The sequence below is a fragment of the Hippocampus guttulatus genome, chromosome 19, assembly GCF_054856545.1.
Source record: "Hippocampus guttulatus isolate MCC_2025c chromosome 19, RoL_Hgut_1.0, whole genome shotgun sequence".
NCBI lineage: Eukaryota > Metazoa > Chordata > Actinopteri > Syngnathiformes > Syngnathidae > Hippocampus > Hippocampus guttulatus.
The window spans coordinates 1274490-1295493 of NC_141279.1; the positions used below are offsets into that span (position 1 = coordinate 1274490).

At 52.6% G+C, this 21004-nt stretch overlaps 2 protein-coding genes across 3 annotated transcripts; one reads left to right on the top strand and one right to left on the bottom strand.

Annotated features, from left to right (window-relative positions):
- The first annotated feature begins 1079 nt into the window (after positions 1-1079).
- Positions 1080-6661, top strand: kcnh6b (potassium voltage-gated channel, subfamily H (eag-related), member 6b). Of its 2 annotated transcripts, XM_086138940.1 has the most exons (11): positions 1080-1500; positions 2181-2606; positions 2740-3133; positions 3426-3625; positions 3724-3976; positions 4155-4348; positions 4414-4519; positions 4589-4840; positions 4984-5164; positions 5281-5485; positions 5575-6661. In XM_086138940.1, the coding sequence occupies exons 1-11, from the start codon at positions 1201-1203 to the stop codon at positions 5803-5805; spliced, it is 2742 nt and encodes a 913-aa protein (XP_085995066.1). In that variant the 5' UTR covers positions 1080-1200; the 3' UTR covers positions 5806-6661. The 2 variants fall into 2 exon arrangements, with proteins under 2 accessions (XP_085995066.1, XP_085995065.1); XM_086138939.1 differs by having other exon boundaries at positions 4414-4840.
- On the bottom strand, positions 6163-20707 carry erbb2 (erb-b2 receptor tyrosine kinase 2). The gene is made up of 26 exons (XM_086138938.1): positions 20417-20707; positions 15421-15572; positions 15023-15206; positions 14802-14942; positions 14641-14706; positions 14419-14534; positions 14142-14283; positions 13930-14058; positions 13620-13761; positions 13359-13432; positions 13154-13244; positions 12416-12618; positions 12200-12329; positions 11935-12025; positions 11671-11825; positions 11539-11586; positions 11242-11380; positions 10934-11155; positions 10638-10823; positions 10403-10558; positions 10248-10323; positions 10027-10173; positions 9761-9858; positions 9495-9686; positions 9006-9396; positions 6163-8527 (listed from the first exon to the last, which is right to left on the bottom strand). Exons 1-26 carry the CDS (start codon positions 20487-20489, stop codon positions 8190-8192), a joined length of 3882 nt encoding a protein of 1293 aa, XP_085995064.1. The 5' UTR covers positions 20490-20707; the 3' UTR covers positions 6163-8189.
- Between the last annotated feature and the right edge of the window lie 297 nt (positions 20708-21004).

A 21004-nucleotide genomic window follows, 5' to 3' on the forward strand; every position in this document is an offset into this window, starting at 1 on the left:
ATGACTGCTTTTTTTTTTTTTTTTTTCCGTCAGTAGAGAAACAGCATAGCTTCCAGATGAATAGCGTTCTCAATCACCATTTAATTTAGTGTTGAGATTTTTCATGAAATACAGAAGACTAACATCAAACTAAAACGTGAGGAAAACCACATTTTCTGTCAAAAATAAAAATGCAGTCGAAATAATCATCGCCCTATAAATGACCAAGATATAAATCCACCAGATTTCATTGCAGCCATTAAACCTTAAATCGCTCTCCAAGTGACAAGGATGGAGTTGGCCCATTCGTTCCCAGTGACTCATTTGATCCAGTCCATCAAGCAATTAAAACCATGAAATCACACCACAGAGGAGCCGATTTGAAACCACACGTTCAACATCGAACCAGCAGATGCTCATATGACACCAATGTTGGTTCGCTTGTTGAATCGGGTTTTTCACTCAACTCGGAATGCTATTTCGTAGCGGGAAAACAACGGCCATCGTCAAGTAGGAGACATTTGAAATGCGGCAATAAAGATCAAATGAAGGTCAAAACCGAAGGACCAATGTCATCGCGGATCATTTCCTCCTCGCGGCGTTGTCATTGTGTGGACGCCGCGGTCAATAGGATGACACATTAGTGCGACGCATGGCAACATATTGAACACTTTCTGTACGTTATGGGTCATTCTGCAATTGGAGGGACGTTGGACAGCCCAGTGAAATTTCGACATACACAAACGATGGAAAAGTACGCGTGTGAAGGACACTTTTCCTGACCATCCAGGGTTACACTGAAAAGAACAAGCGAATACGACGCGGGGAACAAGAGATCTCATAATGATGGTCGATTCCCACGTTTGGGTGCCTCCTCTAAATCGCGCCCCGGTTCTGGGCCGACCCTTGCGGCGACGTCATCTGGTCCTTTCAAGCTGACAAAAATACGCAGCAGCGACTACGTCAAGGATGCGTGAAAGAATGCGACGTAATGTGTCAAGAGGGGAAGTGCGTCGTGACAGGCCTCCGGCTTGATTTCTGTGTTGACCGGTGACAGCCATTGATTTTGCCCTCACTTCCGCCGGGGCCGCAACGTGGCATCGATCGCTTTTCCAGCGTTGACGAAGACATGCGAGCTGCGGGCCACGCGTCACGGTCCGTGCCAGAGAGGAAGGTCCCACGCTGACATTTCCATCGGCTCTCGCAACTGCAGAACCGTGAATGCCACGAGCGGGAAGAGGCAAAATCCCCGAACGAAAAAAAAAAAGAAAAAAGTTGGATCAAGATTCCACATCTTCAAATCGGGTCTATTTGAGCCGCGAACTTTTCAAGCCCAAATCGTTGATGGGAAGAGGACCCGTCTCGCTGTCGATGTCCGACTTGAACCCGATCAAGTGCGGGGGACCGGCCGGCAGGGGCCCCCCCGAATGCCCATCCCTCCCGGCGGCTCCCGGGATGGAGCTTCTCAGCCCCTCCAAGGTGAAGGATCGCGCTCCCAACGTCACAGAGAAGGTCACCCAGGTATGAGCGGGGCGGAAAGGGATTTTGCAGGTTGGGGTTACCGCATTTCTTTCTTTGTTTTGAAAGTACGACGTTCACGACGGCCGTTGATCGGACCGCCAGTGGAAAAACCAGTCGTTTGTTCGGTGGCCGTTCCGGTTGCCAAACGAGAGCGGCGTTTCATTGAGCCGCAGCTCAATTGAGTTGGCGCCCGAGGGCTCGGCATTCCGCATCACTGCCTCTCCGGGACGCCGGCTGCGACCGCAGCGCTCGGGCGGCGAGAACTTAGACGCATCCTATTTGAAAAGAGACGAAAGACAAGACTTCGCCGCTATTTGCTCGCTCGGTTGTGGAAGTCGTCATCGGTCTTGTCCGGTTGAGATTGAAGTCCAGTTACCTCGATTCAACTTTTGTCAATCTTGGGATCGCGTCGCTATTGTTTGGTCCACTTCCTTCTTCTCCTCAAAGTTTTGAGGATATTTTGTTTGGTTTTCCCCTTTTATGGTCCATGAACTCGTGTGCTTTTTGTTGTCACTCGCGAAACGATTCAGGGCAGCGGTCTAACGTCCGCACCTGATCACGTCGATATGATCTCCTTGATCTCCGGATGAAGGTCCGGGTAGTCTTTTAGTCTTTTGGTCCCGTTGCAGCGATTTGCTCCATTAAAAAGTCAAAAGAATGATTTCCTTTCCCGGGGCCAGGTACTTTCGCTGGAGTCCGACGTGCTGCCGGAACATAAACTCCAAGTGGCAGAGACGACTCGGTGGATCTTGCTCCACTACAGCCCCTTCAAGGCCTTCTGGGACTGGATCATCCTCCTGCTGGTCCTCTACACGGCGGTGTTCACGCCGTACTCTGCCACGTTCCTCTTGGACGAGCACGGCGACGGGCGTCGGAGGATCTGCGGCTACACGTGCGACCCGCTCAACGTGGCCGACCTGATGGTGGACGTGCTGTTCATCGTGGACATCGTCATCAATCTGCGCACCACCTACGTGGACCGCGACGACGAGGTGGTGACGCAGCCCGGACGGATCGCCAAGCACTACGTCCAAGGGTGGTTCCTGATCGATCTGTTTGCGGCCATCCCCTTTGACCTTCTCATTTTTCGGTCCGGCTCGGACGAGGTGAGAGCCGTCGCCGTCGCCGCCGTCGCCGCCGCCGCGGTCTGAAAAGGAAGAGAATTCTGAGCGATGCAAAAGTCAATTTCCCCGGCGGTGCGGCGTCGTCCCCGAATCACCCGTCGCTTCCTTTCCCCAGATGGTGACCTTGACGAGTCTGCTGAAAACGGCTCGCTTGCTGCGGTTGGTCCGCGTGGCGAGGAAGCTGGACCGCTATTCCGAGTACGGAGCCGCCGTTCTCTTCCTGCTCATGTGCACTTTTGTGCTCATCGCCCACTGGCTGGCCTGCATCTGGTACGCCATCGGCTTCGTGGAGCGGCCCTACACGGAGACGGGTTGGCTGGACAATCTGGCCCAGCAACTGGGCAAGACGTACGACGACGACGACTCCGGCTCCGGCCCGTCCGTCAAAGACAAATACGTGACGGCTCTGTACTTCACCTTGAGCAGTCTGACAAGCGTCGGCTTTGGGAACGTCTCTCCCAACACCAACTCGGAGAAGATCTTCTCCATCTGTGTCATGGTCATTGGCTGTGAGTACATCTTTTCTTTTTTTAACGTGGCGACTCCCAACCACTTTGCCAATGTCACCAAATCGATCAGGAAATCATTTTCTTTATCTGGCACGACGTCAAATTGTAACCGGGCCTGGAAATGAGTCGACGGCCTCGACTCAATTAACTCATTCAGTACCAGCCAAGTATAGACCAAGTCTGAAAAGACGTTTAAAAACGTCTTTGGGAGTGAACGAGTCAAGGTTGGGAAACGCTGCTCGAATGAAGCGATTACGAACAGACTCACCGTGTCTCGCTTCCTCCCTCGCAGCTCTCATGTATGCGAGCATTTTCGGGAACGTGTCGGCCATCATCCAGCGGCTGTACTCCGGCACCACCCGCTACCACACCCAGATGCTTCGCGTCAAAGAGTTCATTCGCTTCCACCAAATCCCGGTCGGCCTGCGCCAGCGACTGGAGGAATACTTCCAGCACGCGTGGTCCTACACAAACGGCATTGACATGAATGCTGTGAGTTCTGCGCTTCGGTTTGTTTGCTCGAGGTGGCGGAAAGGCCGTGCGGCCCGATTACCCGAAGGTCGGCTTGACGGTCGTCCTCTCCCGCGCAGGTGTTGAAGGGCTTCCCGGAGTCCTTGCAAGCAGACATCTGTTTGCACTTGAACCGATCCCTGCTGCAGACGTGCAAGGCTTTCCGCGGAGGCAGCCAGGCCTGCCTGCGGGCCTTGACCGCGAGGTTCAAGACGGTCCACGCGCCGCCGGGCGACGCGCTCATCCACTGCGGCGACGTCCTCGACTCGCTCTTCTTCATTTCGCGGGGTTCCATCCGGGTCGTCAGGGATGACGCGGTGGTCGCCGTACTAGGTAAAGGGCGCCCGTCGGCAACTCGCGGCGGTGGGCCGAAACGCGGCATGTCACACAATCGGCGTCTCGACGGAGTATCGAAGGGGTTTTTGCGGTCACGTTGTTCGATAAAGATCGATTCTATCCTGCGCCGCACGATGAATGGAATTGCGCAAAAGAATGAAAAGCTCTCTTGCAGAGAAGGACGACATCTTCGGTGAGCTGATCCACCTTTACGACGAGCCCGGCAGGTCCACTTCGGACGTGCTGACAATCACTTACTGTGACCTGCACCGCATTCTGAGAGACGACCTGCTGGAGGTTCTAGATATGTACCCCGGCTTTGCAGACAACTTTTGGAGGAACCTGGACGTGACCTTCGACCTCAGAGATGTAGGCTTGGAAATCCGTGGCGGGTTTTGGATGAACGACGACTACAAATTTGTCCTGTCCATCAGGCGGATCAAGCGGCGCCGATATTAAGCGACGAGTCGGGGGACGACAGCGATTTCCGCCACGGGTCACGACGCAAAATCCACTCTCTGGACTGCAGAATCAGACCCGGTGAGGTTTCTCGGTCGACTTCCTTTCACGCCAGCGTCAAGTCTTCATATTTCATTGCCTCTTCAACAGACGGAATGGACGATGAGGATTCCTATCCTCTTCGGTCCCGCCGGCATCGCTGCTCCCCGCCACAAGCCCGCTGGGAAGACGGATGGAGCTGCGGTTCCCCCCCATCTTCCCGGTCCGGTGAGGACTTGACAAAAAGTCTCGCTCGGGGCACCGAAGAAGGCAGGCTGGAGTTCGCCCCCGCGGAGGTGCGGCCGCCACCCCCGAGTGGCACTTTGGTGGGGAGGGAAGCAGCGTTGGACCGCAGTCGTCAAGGTATCGCAGTCGGGTTCTCTCCGAGCAAGTCCCAATTTCGGTCCTGTGACTCAAGTCTCAGCCAATAAGAGCCCCAAGAGGCCAAAAGCACCCCCCCAGTCAAGTGGAAGCACCACCCGTTGTTTTGCTTCCGATGTCCGCAGCCTCGTCTTTCAACGTTCCACAAATGTTACACTACTGGACGGATCGCCGATCTCAAGCCTTCTCCGGTCGAGCCTGGCGATCATCTTCGGCGCGCAACTCCCACCGTCCGCCGCCCTTCATCGAAGAGCAGCCCAGCGAGCTGGAGTCTCGACTGGAAGTTTTGCATTCGCAGCTAAACAGGTGAGTTCGAGAGCCCAGACGGGGGAGGAAAAGTGCCCCCCCCCACCCCCCCGGCTGTAGTTTGGCGATCACCGACATAGGCGGTCCTTCGCTTGATGCGTCTTTTACTTTGCCAGATTGGAGACCCGCATGACGGCCGACATCAACGTCATCCTCCAGCTTCTCCAGCGGCAGATGGCTCCGGTCCCTCCGGCTTACAGCGCCGTGTCGTCTCGGACGCTTCCGACCGACTCGACGGGCCCGTATGGCGGCGGCACATCGGCGCTGCGTGCGATGTACCCCGTTGCCCACTTGCAGAGAGACAGCCCGTCACCCTGTCCGGTATACCGAACAGTCACCATTCAACTCCGTCAACTCGTTTTTCCAGAGGTGGCAAAAGTACTCACGCATTTTCATCTGTGCCACTCCAGAGTTCCACCCACTCCGATACGAAATTCACAGAGAAGTCCCGGCACTTGGCGGCCACCGGCACCCCCGAAACGGAAATTCATCACGGTTCAACGGCGCGACGGCCACAAGGCGCGAACCCCGGGGTGCGCACCTCTCTCCGTTACCCCTCGCTGCCGGACAACCTGAACTTGACCTCAGGACTGCCCGAGACCCACAAACACCTCTCAGACCCAGCGCTTCCTGGCATCTAATAGGGATGAGAGGACACGCCGGAGAGGCGTGAAGTCAGAAGTCCGGGCCTCCCTGCTAAAGCCGTTGCTTTATTTGGTGGATATTTAAATGACAATGCATGAGCTTGCTTATCGACAAGGGAATCGGTGGCCACGCGTGAAGTACACTTGCACAATCTGAGATCTAAATTACAGGGGGGGAAAAAAAAACGGTCTGATTTGCCAAAGTCACTTGAAAAAACTTGAATTTTAAAAACAAAAACGACAATCTACTGCAGCTCCACATACAAGCACTAGATGGCAGGAATAGTTGTTGTTGTTGTTGACGGTCCAGTTTACTTCTTAGCTAAAAGTGCAAAGTCACACCTAGAGAAGTGATCTAAATCCACATCTTTTTTATTCCTTATACACACACAATATGCAAACAAATCCATGTACAATTCATTCTTTTCTTCACTAAGTATCGTGTGCGCTTACAGATTTTCTCCACAGTCGACTGATCACAAAAATATTCACAATAACACATACGGAATTTACATTTGGGGCAACATGAAGTCAATTCTATTTGAATAATTATATCTATTTTTTTTTCCTTGTCTGAAATTAGCTCGATTTTTGAATTTGGGCAATAGTTTTTCAAGACGTAAAGGAAAACACTCTGAAAGAGTGTTAGTATAACAATACAAAGTGTTTTCAACCCAAAACTACATTTAAAAAGAGCTTAAGTGTCACTGTGAGAGGCTGCCTTTTGTCAGAGGAATTATTCAGAACCAGTTCACTGTGCGTGTCCATATACAGTATAATACACACACACACACGTGCGCACACACACATGATTTTTTTAAAACGATTGTAGAAAAAAAAAAAAAAAAGATTTCACAGAGGTTTATCTTTTAAAACGTTGAAAGTTAGCAGTTTACAACGGATTAGAAACGACGTCTGGCGGGCATTATAATACGCCGACTCGATTGTAGAAAATGGCTCAATTTTAAAACGCCGTACCAGAATGTACGCATTTGACTAAGCTCAATTTTTGGGCAGCCGGTTTCAGAGATTTTCTTCGATGATGTACATGATGTCGCGGCAATGTATTTTAGCGTAATTGGGTCGAAATGAGAGTGGAAAACAATCAAACTTGAGGACGTGGTTGCCTCCTCAAGACGGACGCGGAGGTGGGACAATGTGTCCATTGAGTGCCTTTGACCTCCCTCTCGCCACTTGGCGGTCGACACGAGGGCAGAAGGGCAGTGGATTATTAACTGGGATGCCATTGTGCGCCGTTTTGTTGCGTCGCCGGGAGGAATTTGAGCCATTTGAGCCAACGGGCACCAAAGAACGACTTCGCCCTGCAGCGACATTTAACGCATGAGCGTGTGTGTTCATTCTTCGCAATTGCCGGAATATAGTCGCCAAACGGCATCCAGCGAGTTCCTCATCCCGCACGAAATAAGAACTTGAGTGCTGTGAGATTCCAATTTCAAATACGTGTCGTGTCGTGGCTCAGCAAAAGTTGGGGGTCGGAGGGGGGGGGGGGGGGGGGAGAGGCTTTAAAGTACAAGCACGGGAGGCAAATTAGCAGTGCATTGAGAATATGCAAATTTTTGCAGTATAGCAAAATCCCTGAAGAGTTCACTTTTTTTTTTTTTTTTTTTTTTAAAGTCGTTGGTAGTATGACAAAGAAGCTGCAGACACACGCCAGTGTGGCACAACGCCTCCGTCTTCAACAAACAGCGCCTCTTTCTTTCGGGAGAGCGGCAAGCCCGGCCAGATGGGCAGCACAGGGACCCCTCTGAGCGCCACAAAATCTCTTTGAGCGCATGGAAAAACCCCCGCCAGCTTTTTGAATACGGTTAGCAGAACACTAATCGTCGTCCTCGGGGGGTGGGGCGGCTGGAAAGTCAACCGTTTTCATGACAAAGAAAAAAAAAAACAAAAAAACATTTTTCCTGCATATCATATTTGGCGACGTGTAATTTCAGGCTTTAAAAACTGAAAATTGCCACGTTCCGCAAATGCGGTATTGCCAATCAGAAAGAGAAATCGCAGGAGAGTCTGACACAACCTTGCCACGTCGGGCTCGATTTGATATAGAAAAACACCCTGGAGAAAAAAAAAAAAAAATCATTCAATTGTCCAGTCGAGTGAGATTGGATGAAAAAGTCCTCAGTTGTTCTCGGACAGTGAATTATTCACAGCTGAGTAAACTTGTTTTCCAGAAAGGTCGGACAGCTAAGAGGAACATAAACGTCCCCGGGAACGCCGGATGAATGGGATGAGTCACGCTGCGTCATGACCTTCTAATTTGCTTCGACGCTGGCTTGCGCAATCTGGGCGCACGCCCAGCCGCATAAATATTGTCAGCGACTTCCGTCGCAAGCCGAACCCGGCAAAGCCTCCCCCGGGGTTCATGTGTACCCGCTCCAGGTGTCCGCCAGTCCAAGGTATTCCGGATTCTCCGCCGTGGGGGTGACGAACCCGTTGATTTGTCCGGGAACGTCCCGCTCCGGTTCCGCGGGGCCGTCCGCCGCCGTCGCCCCGGCGACGGCTCTGGCTTTGGCCACTAGGTCCAGGTAGTAAGGGTTGTCAAAGGCGGGTGAGGTGGAGGGGACCAAGTACCTGGGGTTCTCCACGCTGTGGCCCGACGTCAAGCCGTTTGCAAGACGCCTGTCCACTTTGGAGATTTTCCGAGGGAGGGTGTTGGGTCGCTGCGGCCTGGGCTCGTGGACGTCCTGATTGACGTACTCTGAACAGGGCACAGATCGATACCGTTGCCGTGTCCTCATGTTATCACTTATTGGTACGCGCGATCATCCCAATCGATCAACGCTCTTCAATTGTCTGAGCGGTGTTTGTCTCCCCCTCCCTTTTTTTTTATTTTACAATAAATGTTACAAATGGATGGCAGGAATGCTTTTGTGTTGAAGGAACGTTCTGTTCCACTTTTTAAACTGCTTAGTCAGCTCATTGTTTTGTTGGTTGCATCCTCTCATGGCTCGTAGCCTTTTGAGAAAGACTTTGGGAAGTCAGGGGGGGGGGGGGGGTTGTGCTCATTCAAAGACGCCACAAGACTGTGCCAAAGCCCCGAAATAGGAAAGTAGCAATTGGTGTTAAGGAGGTATGTTAAAGTGATACCGGGTGGTAACTTTACACTTTGTTTTGTTTTGGGGGGGGGGGGGGAATTTTGAAACAAAATGTGAATTGAAATGGAAAGTGGCACCCACCTGGCAAGATGTGGTTGTGATGATAGACGTGACTTCTCCTGGGCAGCGAGTGATGAAGATGAGGAGGAGGACGAAGGAAGCCGTTGGGGCCGTCCGTCTCCAGCTCGCCCCGACTCCCGTAGGTGGGGTCCTCGCAGTAGCGCCCGGGGCTGGCCGGGGGCAGCGCGGCGTCATCCAGGGCCGCGTCCGGGAAGACCGAGTCGGACCGGCCGCCGGCGGAGGGGCTGCGGGCCGGCGTCGGGTAGCGGGGGGTCCACGCGCCGTCGGAGGCGCCGGCTCCTGCCGGTAGGGTGGGGTACTGACCGCGCCCGGGGGCGCTCAGGGAGGAGTACAAGCCGCGAGGGGCCGCCGCAGCCGCGGGGGGCTCCGCGTCCAGGCCCTGCTCTCTGCTCTGCACGCCGTCAGACGAAGAAAGGACACCGGAGAGTGAGGAACTCCGGCGTCGAGGCTTCGACAATCAAATGGATGCGGAGTCGCTACGGCACCGACCCTGTATGACTGACGCCCGGACGGCCCGTTGGACTCGGCCCCGTCTGCCTGAGCCCTGGGATAGAGGTTGGGTTGAGGCACCAGATACTTCTCGGCATCCAGCAGCTCCCTCATATTGTTGCCGTCCTCCTCCAGAAGCATGCGGAAGAACCGGCTGTCCACCGGGCTGGACATGCTCATCTGCTCGTCGTTCTGCCAAGGCGTTTTCCTTTTTAGTCAATAGCCACGTCTTGTCGGTCGCGCGCGCAATCCTTCGCCGCGCTCACCTGAATGACGACATAGCGAGGCGGGTCCCTGGCCATGGTGGAAAAATCATTCACCAGATCTTTAAATTTCGGGCGGCTGTCCGGGTCGATCATCCAACCTTCCGTTCAGAAAGACACGCGAGATGATTCATCCGAGCGCATTGCCATCGCTCGCTCACACAACTAAAAAGGAGCAGGGCGGTGCGGTCATATTTATTCTTCGCGGTGTTATGCGGCCCCGCTCCTTTCTTTCGTCAGCCGAGAAAAAAAAAAAAAAAAATACGAACATTTGACCATGATCATGTAGACGTCGATGGTGCAAATGAGGGGCTGCGGGAGGCGCTCGCCGCCTTCCAGCACATCGGGGATGTCTCTGGCCGGGATCATGTCGTAGGGTTTGGCGCCGAACGTCATCAGCTCCCACACCGTCACTCCTGAGGCGCAAAAACGAGGAAGCGACAATGTGTCGCCGCAATGCGACAACGCCAACGTTACTCGGACAACTCACCGTAGCTCCACACGTCGCTTTGATGCGTGAACTTCCTGTGGAGGATGGACTCGAGCGCCATCCATTTAATCGGAACCTAAAAGCGGAGATTCGGCAGGATATAAGCGAAACAAAAAAAAAAAAACAGCTCCGACGCCCGGGCGGCGCAACGTTACCTTCCCGCCGTCGGCGTGATATTCGGTCTCGTCGATATCGAGCAAGCGCGCCAAGCCGAAGTCCGTGATCTTCACGTGGTTGGGGTTTTTCACCAGGACGTTGCGGGCCGCCAAATCTCTGTGGACGAGGCGCACCTCCTCCAGGTAGTTCATCCCCTGCATCGACGCCATTGAAAATTTCACACGTTCAATCGATCGATCAAATCCCGCCGGCGCCGAAAGCGACGAGACGCACCTTGGCGATCTGGACACACCAGTTGAGGAGGAACTGCGAGCCGATGCAATCCTTGTTCTCCCGGACGTAGTCGAGGAGGCAGCCGTACGGCATGAGCTGAGTGACCAGCTGCACCGTGGAGGTCAAACAAATCCCCAGCAGGCGACACACGTAAGGACTGGCCACCCCCGCCATCACGTAGGCTTCCTGGAAACGACGGCGTTTCTTTTGTGCTTTGAAAGCATTTCGGAGCGCGTTTTCCTCACGCGGCGGTTCCCGAGCGGGTCGATCAAGCCCCCCCCCCCCGAAAGACTCACGTCGAGGATCTCTTTGTTGGCTTTCGGCGAGGTGTTCTCCCGTAAAACCTTGATGGCCACCGGTATCTTCACGTTTTCGCCGTCGGGAGTCCACACACCCTTGTAAACGGTCCCAAAAGCTCCGGCGCCGAGCACCCGCAGCTTTTTCAACTCGGTTTCCTTGAGGATGCGCATCTGAGCCTGGTTGGGCGAGGCCCCGCTGGGCGTCAACGGTTCCACCAGCTGCGGAAGAAAAAAAAAACCACACGCTGGCTGAGAGCGCTCGGCTCCCGCGCGTCACCGACCAGGTGAGCGCTCGCGGCGCCCACCTCGTGTTCCTGCAGGATCCTCCTCAAGGTCTCCTTCTTTTTTAGCTTCTTTTGTCTCCTCAGGTAGAAGACCAGCAGAGCGAAGAGGATGAAGAAGAGCACCACGCCGCCCACGGCGGCCGCGATGGTCGTGCCCGGTCTAACGGCGAGAGAGAAGAAGAAAGAAAGCCGACGTTTAGTCGCGAGCGCGTTGTCGGGCGGCTCGGACCTTCGCCTACGTCCGCGGGGGACCTCGCGCGCCCCAGCGGCGGCCGTTTGAGAAAGATTTCTCTTCACGCGTTTGGCAAATGACCTCACCCTGTCTTGGGATGGATCGGACAGCCTCTGTCATCCATCTGAGTGCAGCTGAGAGAAGAAGTGAACGGTGTCAAGGCGATCGCCTTCGCTTTGTTCACTCCACACCTTGCTTGCGTGCGCGTGTCCACTCACGACAGGGTGCAGTTGGTGTTGCAGGGCAGACAGTGCCCGGTGGCGTTGCTGTACTTCCACACCGTCTGCTGGTCCTCCTTGACGCCGCTGGGGCAGTGCTCCACGCACGACTCGCCGTCCCGGAAGTTCCGGCATTCGGCGCACTGGTCGGCGCCCTGCGCGCACAAAGCCCGCCCTCTTACCGTTATTTCCCTTTCGCCGCCGTACAGAAAGCGTCTCTCCGCCGAGCTCTTCCGTTGCTCCAAATGCGTCCGGGCCTCTTACCCGGCCGTGGCAGCTGACGGAGCCGTTGAGGGGGCGACACTCCGCGTGACAGGCCGTGCACAAGAATCCGTCGGTGTATTCGCGTACGGGGCTGCAAGACAAATCATGATTCTCGTCGTCATCTGCCGTCACAACGGACGAGCGGGAAAGGTGATTTGATGGCTAGAAATTCACTGGAAGTCAACACGCGGCGAGGCGAGAGAGGGAGTTTGGGTCCGACTCTCCTTGACGAGACGGCGGCCGGGCGGACGCAAAGGAAGCTCACCCCCGGCGGAGGTCGCACCGCTCGACACACTCGGCGCCGCGCCGGAAAGTCTTGCAGGACACGCACTGGCCGGGCCCCGGCCCCCAACAGCCGCCCTCGCACAGCGGGTGACAAACGTGCCCCTGCGCCTCTGAAAAACAAGAAAGGCCCTTTGCCACGGCGCCGTTCTCACGCTCGCCGTGCCGCGGCGCCGGACAAACGCGTCGGTCGACCCACCGCAGACTTGGGGCTCTCGGTTGCGGTTGACGATGTAGTGGGGCCCTTGGGTGGGATGGAGGAGGCCGCTCCAGGGCAACGAATCGGTGTAGCATAGCTGGGAGTTGTTGTGCAACAGGATCAAACCGCCGCTGATGCTGCGGAGCGAACGCAGTCCGAGGGAACGGATGCCGAGGTTCTGAACGGCCAAGGAAAACACTCCCCTGATAAAAGAGAGCCACAACTCGACCGTCTCATTCCCGTTCATAAAAACCGTCCGGTATTAAATGCAAACGTTGACAGACACGGTCAAACGTGAAAATTACGCTCATAGAAAACGAGGCAAAAAAACAAACAAAAAAAATCTTTGCGGATCTTACTCGCTAATGATTTACACGTGCCGTTGACCTAGTTTGAACACGTTGCGCTCGTCCTCGTGCGCGCCGACCGCTGCTACGTTTGTCCCGGCTGCCGCGCGTCGCCAGTAAGAGCAGCTGGCCTGGCTAATCATTAGCTTTTATGACCCCGAAAGCGTTTCAACGGAAACAGACCGCAGGATTAAAAAGAAATGAATAAAATTCAAAAGTGAATGTACACGATCCATTGTTGCACGATCCAAACACTTGACTTGTTTTAATTTGCCCCCTTGCTGATTTTTGCCGTTGCCCCCGGCTGGGGTCCACGTGAGACGTCATTTGTTTGCCAAAGTGCAGCTCGACGAGCTCCGACAACATCTGCGTGTTATTCACAAAGTCTCACTTGTAGAGCATCCTGCCTCGGATCACCTGCAGGTTCTCAAACACCGACAGGTCGCTCCAGTCTTCTGGCCAGGCATCGATGTACAAATAACCTGAAAGGTTAACGGCCACCGATGAGACGCGCGGCGGACAGGACAGATTGTCGGCGGACAAACGGAAACGGCTTCTATCGGAGACCATTTGCTTTATTTTGAAAGGCGCCGTACCCGTAATCTCCTCCAGGTTCTTGAAGGCCCTCAGTTGCTCGAGAGTCAGGCCAGATGTGTTGGTCGCAGGGTCCCTAAACAGTCACGAGAGACATATCTCAGCAGCGCGACTTCAGAGTGGCCACCAATAATTTTGACTCACTAATTGGAAGAAATTTCAGATTGTTTCGAGAAATCTCAACGGGATTTTATCGCATGACCCAACATGACTGCGATTTGCCTCTCTAAAATATTGCCGTTTAAAAAAAAATAATAACTCACACAACGAAGCTCTGAGGGAGAAAGGCCAAACTCCCAAAAATCTTCTTACAAGCACTGAATTGTTCCACGTTAGAAGAGGTTACCATGGCGACGGCGTGGTTGTCCATGACGCCAAGGTTGTCCATCCCCAGGCCATAACACACTGGGAATTAAAGTCACAACACGGCATGGGCAAAATGATTAGGACCCCCCCCCCCCCTCACACACACACACACCCCGTTTATCTTGAAAGACGTGAAGCGGAACTCGGCGCTGAATTGTCAGGAATCCAAACATTTGTTGAAGACGCTGTTGAGGCCAAAGCACGCACCTTTTGGACAGTCCCCTTCACACTTTTCACATTTCTGCATCTCGTCGCCATCGGGATTGGAGATGATGACCTCCTGGTTGGCTTTGGGGCAAATTAGCGTGCAGGCGACGTCCATAGCCAGGTAATTATCTAACGACGAGGAGGATTGTTAGTCACCGGCGGCGAGAAGCGGCTCACTTCCCGGATTCGTGGCTTCCAAAGTCTCTTCTCACATGGACACGTCTTGACGCAGGTGGCCCCGAAGTTGAACTTTTTGTCCGGGTTGGGCTTGGTCTGAAAGGTGACCGGGTCGTAGATGGTGGGCGGCGGGCAGTTGTCCTTACACACGCCGCTGTCGTTGAAGTGGCGGCACGCCTGCGGGGAAGACGGCGAAAGACGCTCTGTGACCGAATACTAGCAAAGTCGCCGAAACTAAGATTGGAAAAGAAAAAAAATGAAACGTTTTTTCACTCGCTGCCGTCGAATGAAGAATCCGAATGTGCAATTTACCAGACAGTCGGAGTCTTTGGGTCCCGTGCATCCGGCGGCGCACTGCATGTGACAGCAGTCGTTGGGCAGAGGGCCTTTGCAGCGCTGGCAGCCTGACGCGCAGCTGATGCGCGTCACTGTGGGGCGGGGGCGGGGGGGGGGGGCACGGGGGGGGGGGGGTTTGGGGAGGCATTTAAGTGGCACGCCGGTGATGAAATGAGCGACGGTGTGAACGTCACCCACGCGTTTGGCAATCCTGTGCAGTTTCTCCCCAACAGCTGTTCCGGCACGCCGCTGAGCAACCGGGACCTGGCTCAGAGAAGCAAAAAAAAAAAAAAAAAAAGCCAAATATCAACTCATCTGGCAGGCCACGAAGGCGCTGGATCGTTCCATCGAGCGCTCACAGTTCGACGCTCGGGGCTGCAGTCGGTGCGGCCCGGCGTGGATGTTCTGCTCATCCAAGGTGTCCCTCCACACAATGTTCTGGGGATCCGGGAAGCAAAGCTGCGGGTTTCCCCAAATATAGACCCCGCCCAAAAGGATCTCTGCGGGGCGAGTCGTCACGACAGGAGCTCAGTAAACCCTTTCATCAATGACTCGATGAAAGGGTCGAGATTCAGCCGACCTGTTAGGCTACGAAGACGAAGTGTCCGGAGTCCACCCTGGGCATCCCGAGCGTTGTCCTGCACCACCAGCGCATAGCTGGAATTGTAAAGCTGGCTGCCTCGGATAATCCGGAGGTTGTCCAGAGGCACTAAACTCACCGAGACATGAGCCACCAGCACGTAGCCTTGCACCTCCACAATCCCCTGTCAAACGACAACATCAAATGGGACCGTGACGCGCTACCAAGGCACATGCAACCTTGCAAGGGGCTTCCTCGAGGTTTGCTTCTAAGCCCACCGCGGTCAAAATATACCAACGCATAAGTCCAGCCACGTCAGAGTGACCGACTATTTATTCCCTCCGATACTTTTTCAGACTTTCACGTTCCGATCCTGCTCTTGCTCTCAAAGTAAACACCTGTAGGAAGGAGAGGTCCGGCTTTCCGTGAAGGTGCGTGATCTCCAGGTTGCCGTGGACGACCTGGCAGCCGGTGTAGAGAAGCCTCAAGGTCTCGTAGTGGTTTTCCAAGCTAGAGGGCAGGGCCAGCTTCATGTCCGTGCCAAGGCACACTGCGTCGCACGTAAAGACATATGATTGTTATTTCATCAGTATTATTTTTATTGTCATTCCGAAAATCTGATGTTCTCCAGAAAAAAAATAAAAAATACACCGGCGTGGTCACTTCAGAGTGTCTTGTCGTCAGCTGTCAGTGCACGCGCATCGCCGTTAGAAAGTGGCAGAACAGGGAAAGCGGGAGTAAAAAAAAAAAATGTAGATCAATAAATCTGACTTGACAGTCACTGTTGACATAGAAATAAAAACTCTACCTCAGCAATGTTTAAAAAAAAATCTAATTTCAAAATTAAACGCGTTGAACTCCAAAGTGAAATACAACTAAACTCGACCCAGGCATGAATTCTTTCACATACCAGCAGAGGGAGTACTTTGCGAAGCACCGCATTCATTTGTTAACTTTCCCTCGAGTCTCGTCCGTCTTTCCAGTTGATGTATTCATTTTTATGTGAGAAAGTGAAGATGGCGCGGTTGGCGAGTGAAATACAAACCGCATTCATTGCGGCAAGATCTATTTTTCCCCCCAGAGTGGGCCACTACGTTCGGGGGGGTCATACAATGTTGCAATCCGCAGTGGGGGCTCACGCATGCACACATAGCTCCCATGCTTCGGCAATCAGTCATACAGTGAATTGGCCCTCCTCTTCTTTTTCTTCTTGAGGTTATAAATGACTTCCTCTGGCATGCTGCCAACAGCCCCTCGACAGTCGACGCACTTTTCCTGCTGTCGCCGCCCCCCCCCGCCCCTCCCCCGCCCGCCCCTTGTCGAATCAGTGTCCCTCCTTCGGCAGACATGGTTTTAATGCCACACGGGGACCAAGTCGCCGGGTTTAAATGTGGTGCGAGGATGGTCCCTTTGAAACCCGACGGGAAGCCGGCCACTCGCTTGACGGCAAATGGCGCAACGCGAGTCTGCCAAAAATACACGCCCAGCCGTCACAGCTTGTGTCAGGTGTCGATTCCGATGCCTCGCTGCTTGAGCGCTGACATCATGGCGAATGCTTTGACTTGACAAACGGACAAATTGAGTCGCAATGAGACAGATGGATAGGAAATAACATTGTTTGACAAACAATGCTACTTTGCAAGTTCATTATTTCATGCTCCGATGAGGGCTTCATCTATTATTTCTATTAATATTAAATGACCTCAATAATTCGATGATACAATCACGAGCTCAAAGCGTGGCGGTGATCGTTTTTCAACATAAGTGACGACCATGCCAGACTACCTAACCGGCCTTACCGGCGAGCCGCTAACGTGAGCCGACGACAGCCAACTCCACGCTCTCATTCGGCGACTCCCACGTCACTCGCCGGGCTGAAGTCGCAGATGTCATCGTGCGGAACACAAGAAGTGCACAACTTGCACCTCTTTCTACAGCTATTGTAACACAACGGGCTAAAATTGTTTCAACGACCGAGTAACGGGGATCCGTAAAAAAAAAAAAAAGTATGTTTGGCAGAAGAGAGCATCGTTTGTTTCTACTGTTTGTGTTCGGCTTCCTCTTGAATTGTTTGCTCTTCAAATGTCTCCGAGCAACGGCCGAGTGTGCGCACAATGCATTGTGGCCGTCTGCCTACCCTTGACCGTCTACCAAGCCGCTCCGCGGCTTAAGACATTATCTATTTCCACCCCTCCCTCCCCCATTCAATTTTACTGCTGCCACCTGTCCCTCGGCTCGTCTTCACTGGGGTTTCCAAACTCATTTCACAGGAATGTCAGCATCCACATATTTTGAAAATGACACAGTCGCTCGGCGACACGTCAGTGATCCGCAAAATGGCGTCCGAAAACTCGGACCTGCTCGAGTCACCGTCCTTGTCTTCGGGGGGGGGCCATGGGGTCAGCATAAAAAGGGGGAGACGCCCCGCCACAATGTTAATATCTGAAATTGGTAACATTGAGAAACATTTTACGGAATGTTCTCTGAACCTGAAATATGCTGGGTCAGGTTTTGAGTATTTCTATGGGAACAAAATGTCGGCGTACCCAATGTTGTGTCCCAAGTATCCAAGTAAACAAAATCCACTCGTGGCTTTCCTTGCAAGTGGTGATAAATATCAGAACCTTAACCTCAGACGGAATTTGTTAACGAGTACGCTAGAAATCGAGGTCGAGGCCGCACCTTTCGTGTGGCGGCGAGCCAGTCCACGCAACGGGAGCGTGGTTGTTTGTTTACAAGTATGATTAATAATGTCTTTACCGTTGTGTTAACCCGCGCGTGCGGTGACAAACGCGCGACGGCGGCGGCCAAGTGCCGCCATCGTAACGCGCCGGGGAAAAGTCAACAAAGATCAGATCATCTGGCTGCTCAGATTACTGGACCCGATCCCTTGAAAGCTCCCCAAACAGAACAGGAGTTTCTCTGGAGTCGATTCGACTTCACAACGGACACCTTCGTCCTTCGGCACGCATACATTTGACCTAAACCACCCGAAGACGTTTTTTTTCTTGCTTCAGTCCGCCATCGAGCAAGAAAGAAAAAAAGCCCGGTGGCGTGGGGATCGAGTGTTGCTCAACAGACAAGATGAACAGGATCTGAGCAGCACTGCGCCGACGTACGCGTAGTCCTCACCGGCTGTCGTGTTGAGATTAGCATCACAAACACGGAAGGCTTTCTGCCGCAACACTACGCGGTGACTGCTGTCACAAGTTTTTTTTCCAACATCTTACCAGTTCAGCAAAATTTCACTGACTAGCTGGATTAAGAAGAGCCGATTACGATTGGATTCAGTTCCAGCTGCATGCCGATTTGTTTGTGGAAAAAAAAATACAACAACATACTGAGATCGGTTTTGCATTCCGCACCCAAAAACAGCCGTCAGACCCATGCATCCAAAACCCGCCCAAAAATTGTGTTCCTCAGTTTAATCATCCACATAAATATTTCAATGCATGACAACTGCTAAAGATGCACGACGTGTAACTTTGTGAGCCTTGGTCAGCAGCGGGTGCAAAGGTTCCGTCCAAGGCTACTCATGTCATGGCCCCTTTCTCAGCTGCAGAATGAGTTAGATCACTCACGCCGGCGTCTAGACTGGTGAGTCACAGCTGCCCGGCTGATCCTGAAACTGCGTTCAGTTTCAGCTGAACTAATCCACTTCGCTGCGCATTCGTTTCAGCGACGGTGAAGCCGTGTAACCGCTGTTAGGGTACACTTGCACAATCCAAGGAGAGCCAATACGACAGCTGGAAATCTCACTCCATGTAAAAAAAAAAAAAAAAATGCTGATGAATTTATCACTTGTATTTGTTCAACAATATGTTGGAAAAAAAATAACTCAGCGCACATGAAATCGCCATCATGATATTGAAGGGGGGGGAAAAAAAACTGCGAGTAGATTATTTTTCAAAATTCCTCACCGGTACAGTAGCGTACTACTTTTCTTATGAATGAACACATTGCCAACTTTTTTTGTTTGTGTTTTTTAGGGGCAGGAACAAATTATTGACATTTGCACTCAAATCAGTGGGGAACAATGACTTGAGATACAAGTGTTTTTGGGAAGTGTGAATGTTTTCGATACAGCTCTCTGGTCTCTGCGAGTGCTGCCAATGTCATGTGCAATGCACGTATTCCAGTTGTCAGCACTCATGCTAAACTGATGCTTAATATTGATTGACACTAAGGCGCAAAAGTGCACCGACCTGTTCCCGCCAACAATGCGGATTTGTTTACCTGTGGCAAGCGGCTGCGTCACGGTACGTCGTGTACCATCATGGCCCTTCCAAATGATTCCTGCTCAGCTGTGGAGTTACATGACTCTTTTTACTCACAAACAGAACGCGAACAAGGGCAAACTCCGGGATGAATCAGTGCTATTCATGCAAGTATGAACGAGGGTCGTATTGACCCCTTCTAAAAGAGGCCTTTCAGTCATATTGATCTTCATATGCTGACCTCAAAACAAAACAAAAAACGTCTGCGCCCGTTGGCCAATCCGACCCTGCAACGGGACACTTCATTAGGAACCCTGCAGGGTCAAACGGCAGCCAATGCATTCGAAATCCTGACAATAATATCACGTAAAAAGCCCATGGAAACACGCGAAGTAAATGTTGACATTATACATTCAGTGGCCACGGAGGTTAGAATGTCACCAAAAAAAAAAAGAAGTGTCATTAGCAGTTTGCAACGGAGACTACAACTAGTGAATGTTGCTGTTTGGCTCCTTGTTTAAGAGAACAGCGAACCGTACAACAACAACAACAAAAAAGTAGTGAAACTTAAACAGTTGGACGTGTGCATTGAAAGCGTGCCCAGTGTGTCTCGCACACTGGCATGCACTCAGGCAGCCTGCAGGGAGAGAGGCAGCAGACAAGACAAGTGGCTCTCTAATCAGACAACGTCCTGTTTTGGAACCGCTGGTGAATAATTGACATCGCAATGATCCTCGGTTGCACAATGCACCTCTTGTTGTTGTTATTGTTGTTTACATTCACGGCTAACTGGCTAACTAGCCGCCTGGCAGCCTGGCTGGTTGGTTGGTTGACTGGCTGCACACGCCACAAGTTGCAAAGCAGGTTCTCAGATTTCTTCACCTGAACTTTTTTTTCTTTTCTTTTTTTTTAAACTACTCCTCGCGCTGTTTGTGCGTAGATGCGGTATGTAAAGTAGAAACGCCTTTTTTGGAAGTTATTAGAGTTGGGATTTGTGGGAAAGCAACTTTTGGGGGCGACAGGTGTGATTCTCAACGCGATACTTGGAAAGCTGTCACATTTAGACTTATTCAAAAGTTTCAAACGTACGGAATTCCGTGAGATTCTGTTCTCCGCACACTAAACGGGGAGTGGACGTGGGTTCGCGGGTGCCGTTTGGTGCTGAAAAGTCACCTACCTTCCCTGGCCAGCGAGCCCGACCCTCGGAGCAGCACGGCCCCGAACAAGAGCAAGCTTCTCACCGCCTCCATCTGCGGACTGTCCCGGGGCGACGCTAGTCCATACTCCCGACGTCCGCTCTTTCCGTTCGGGCTTTTCTCATCCACGTTGAGGCAACTCGCCGGGATTGCTTCCTGATTTCTCGCCCCTCACACAATCTCGGACTTCCTCTGTGGAATTTCGTGCCTGTTGAGAGTAAAGCGTGTCTGCGCGCGGTCGACACGGAGGCGCGCTCCCATGAAGGCCTGACAGGGGAGTGGCCCGACAACCCACTTCAGACTTTTGATTACTTAACCCTCTGCTGGATGAACGAATGATGAAATCCATCCAGCCCTCCCCCAAGCATTACCATATGTACACATAAATAAAACAGAATACAAGAAAAGAACTCAAAGAAGCTAGTTTGTTGCCAGGTTTTTGTTTTTTTTGCTTCAGTTCATGCCGCTCATTCTGGTGTGCACACATTGGCCACCTGGGGGCAGTACAATACAGACGTACCGTACGTAAGCCCCTCCGTAAAGTGCAGTTAAGCGTCGTTATTCGACAA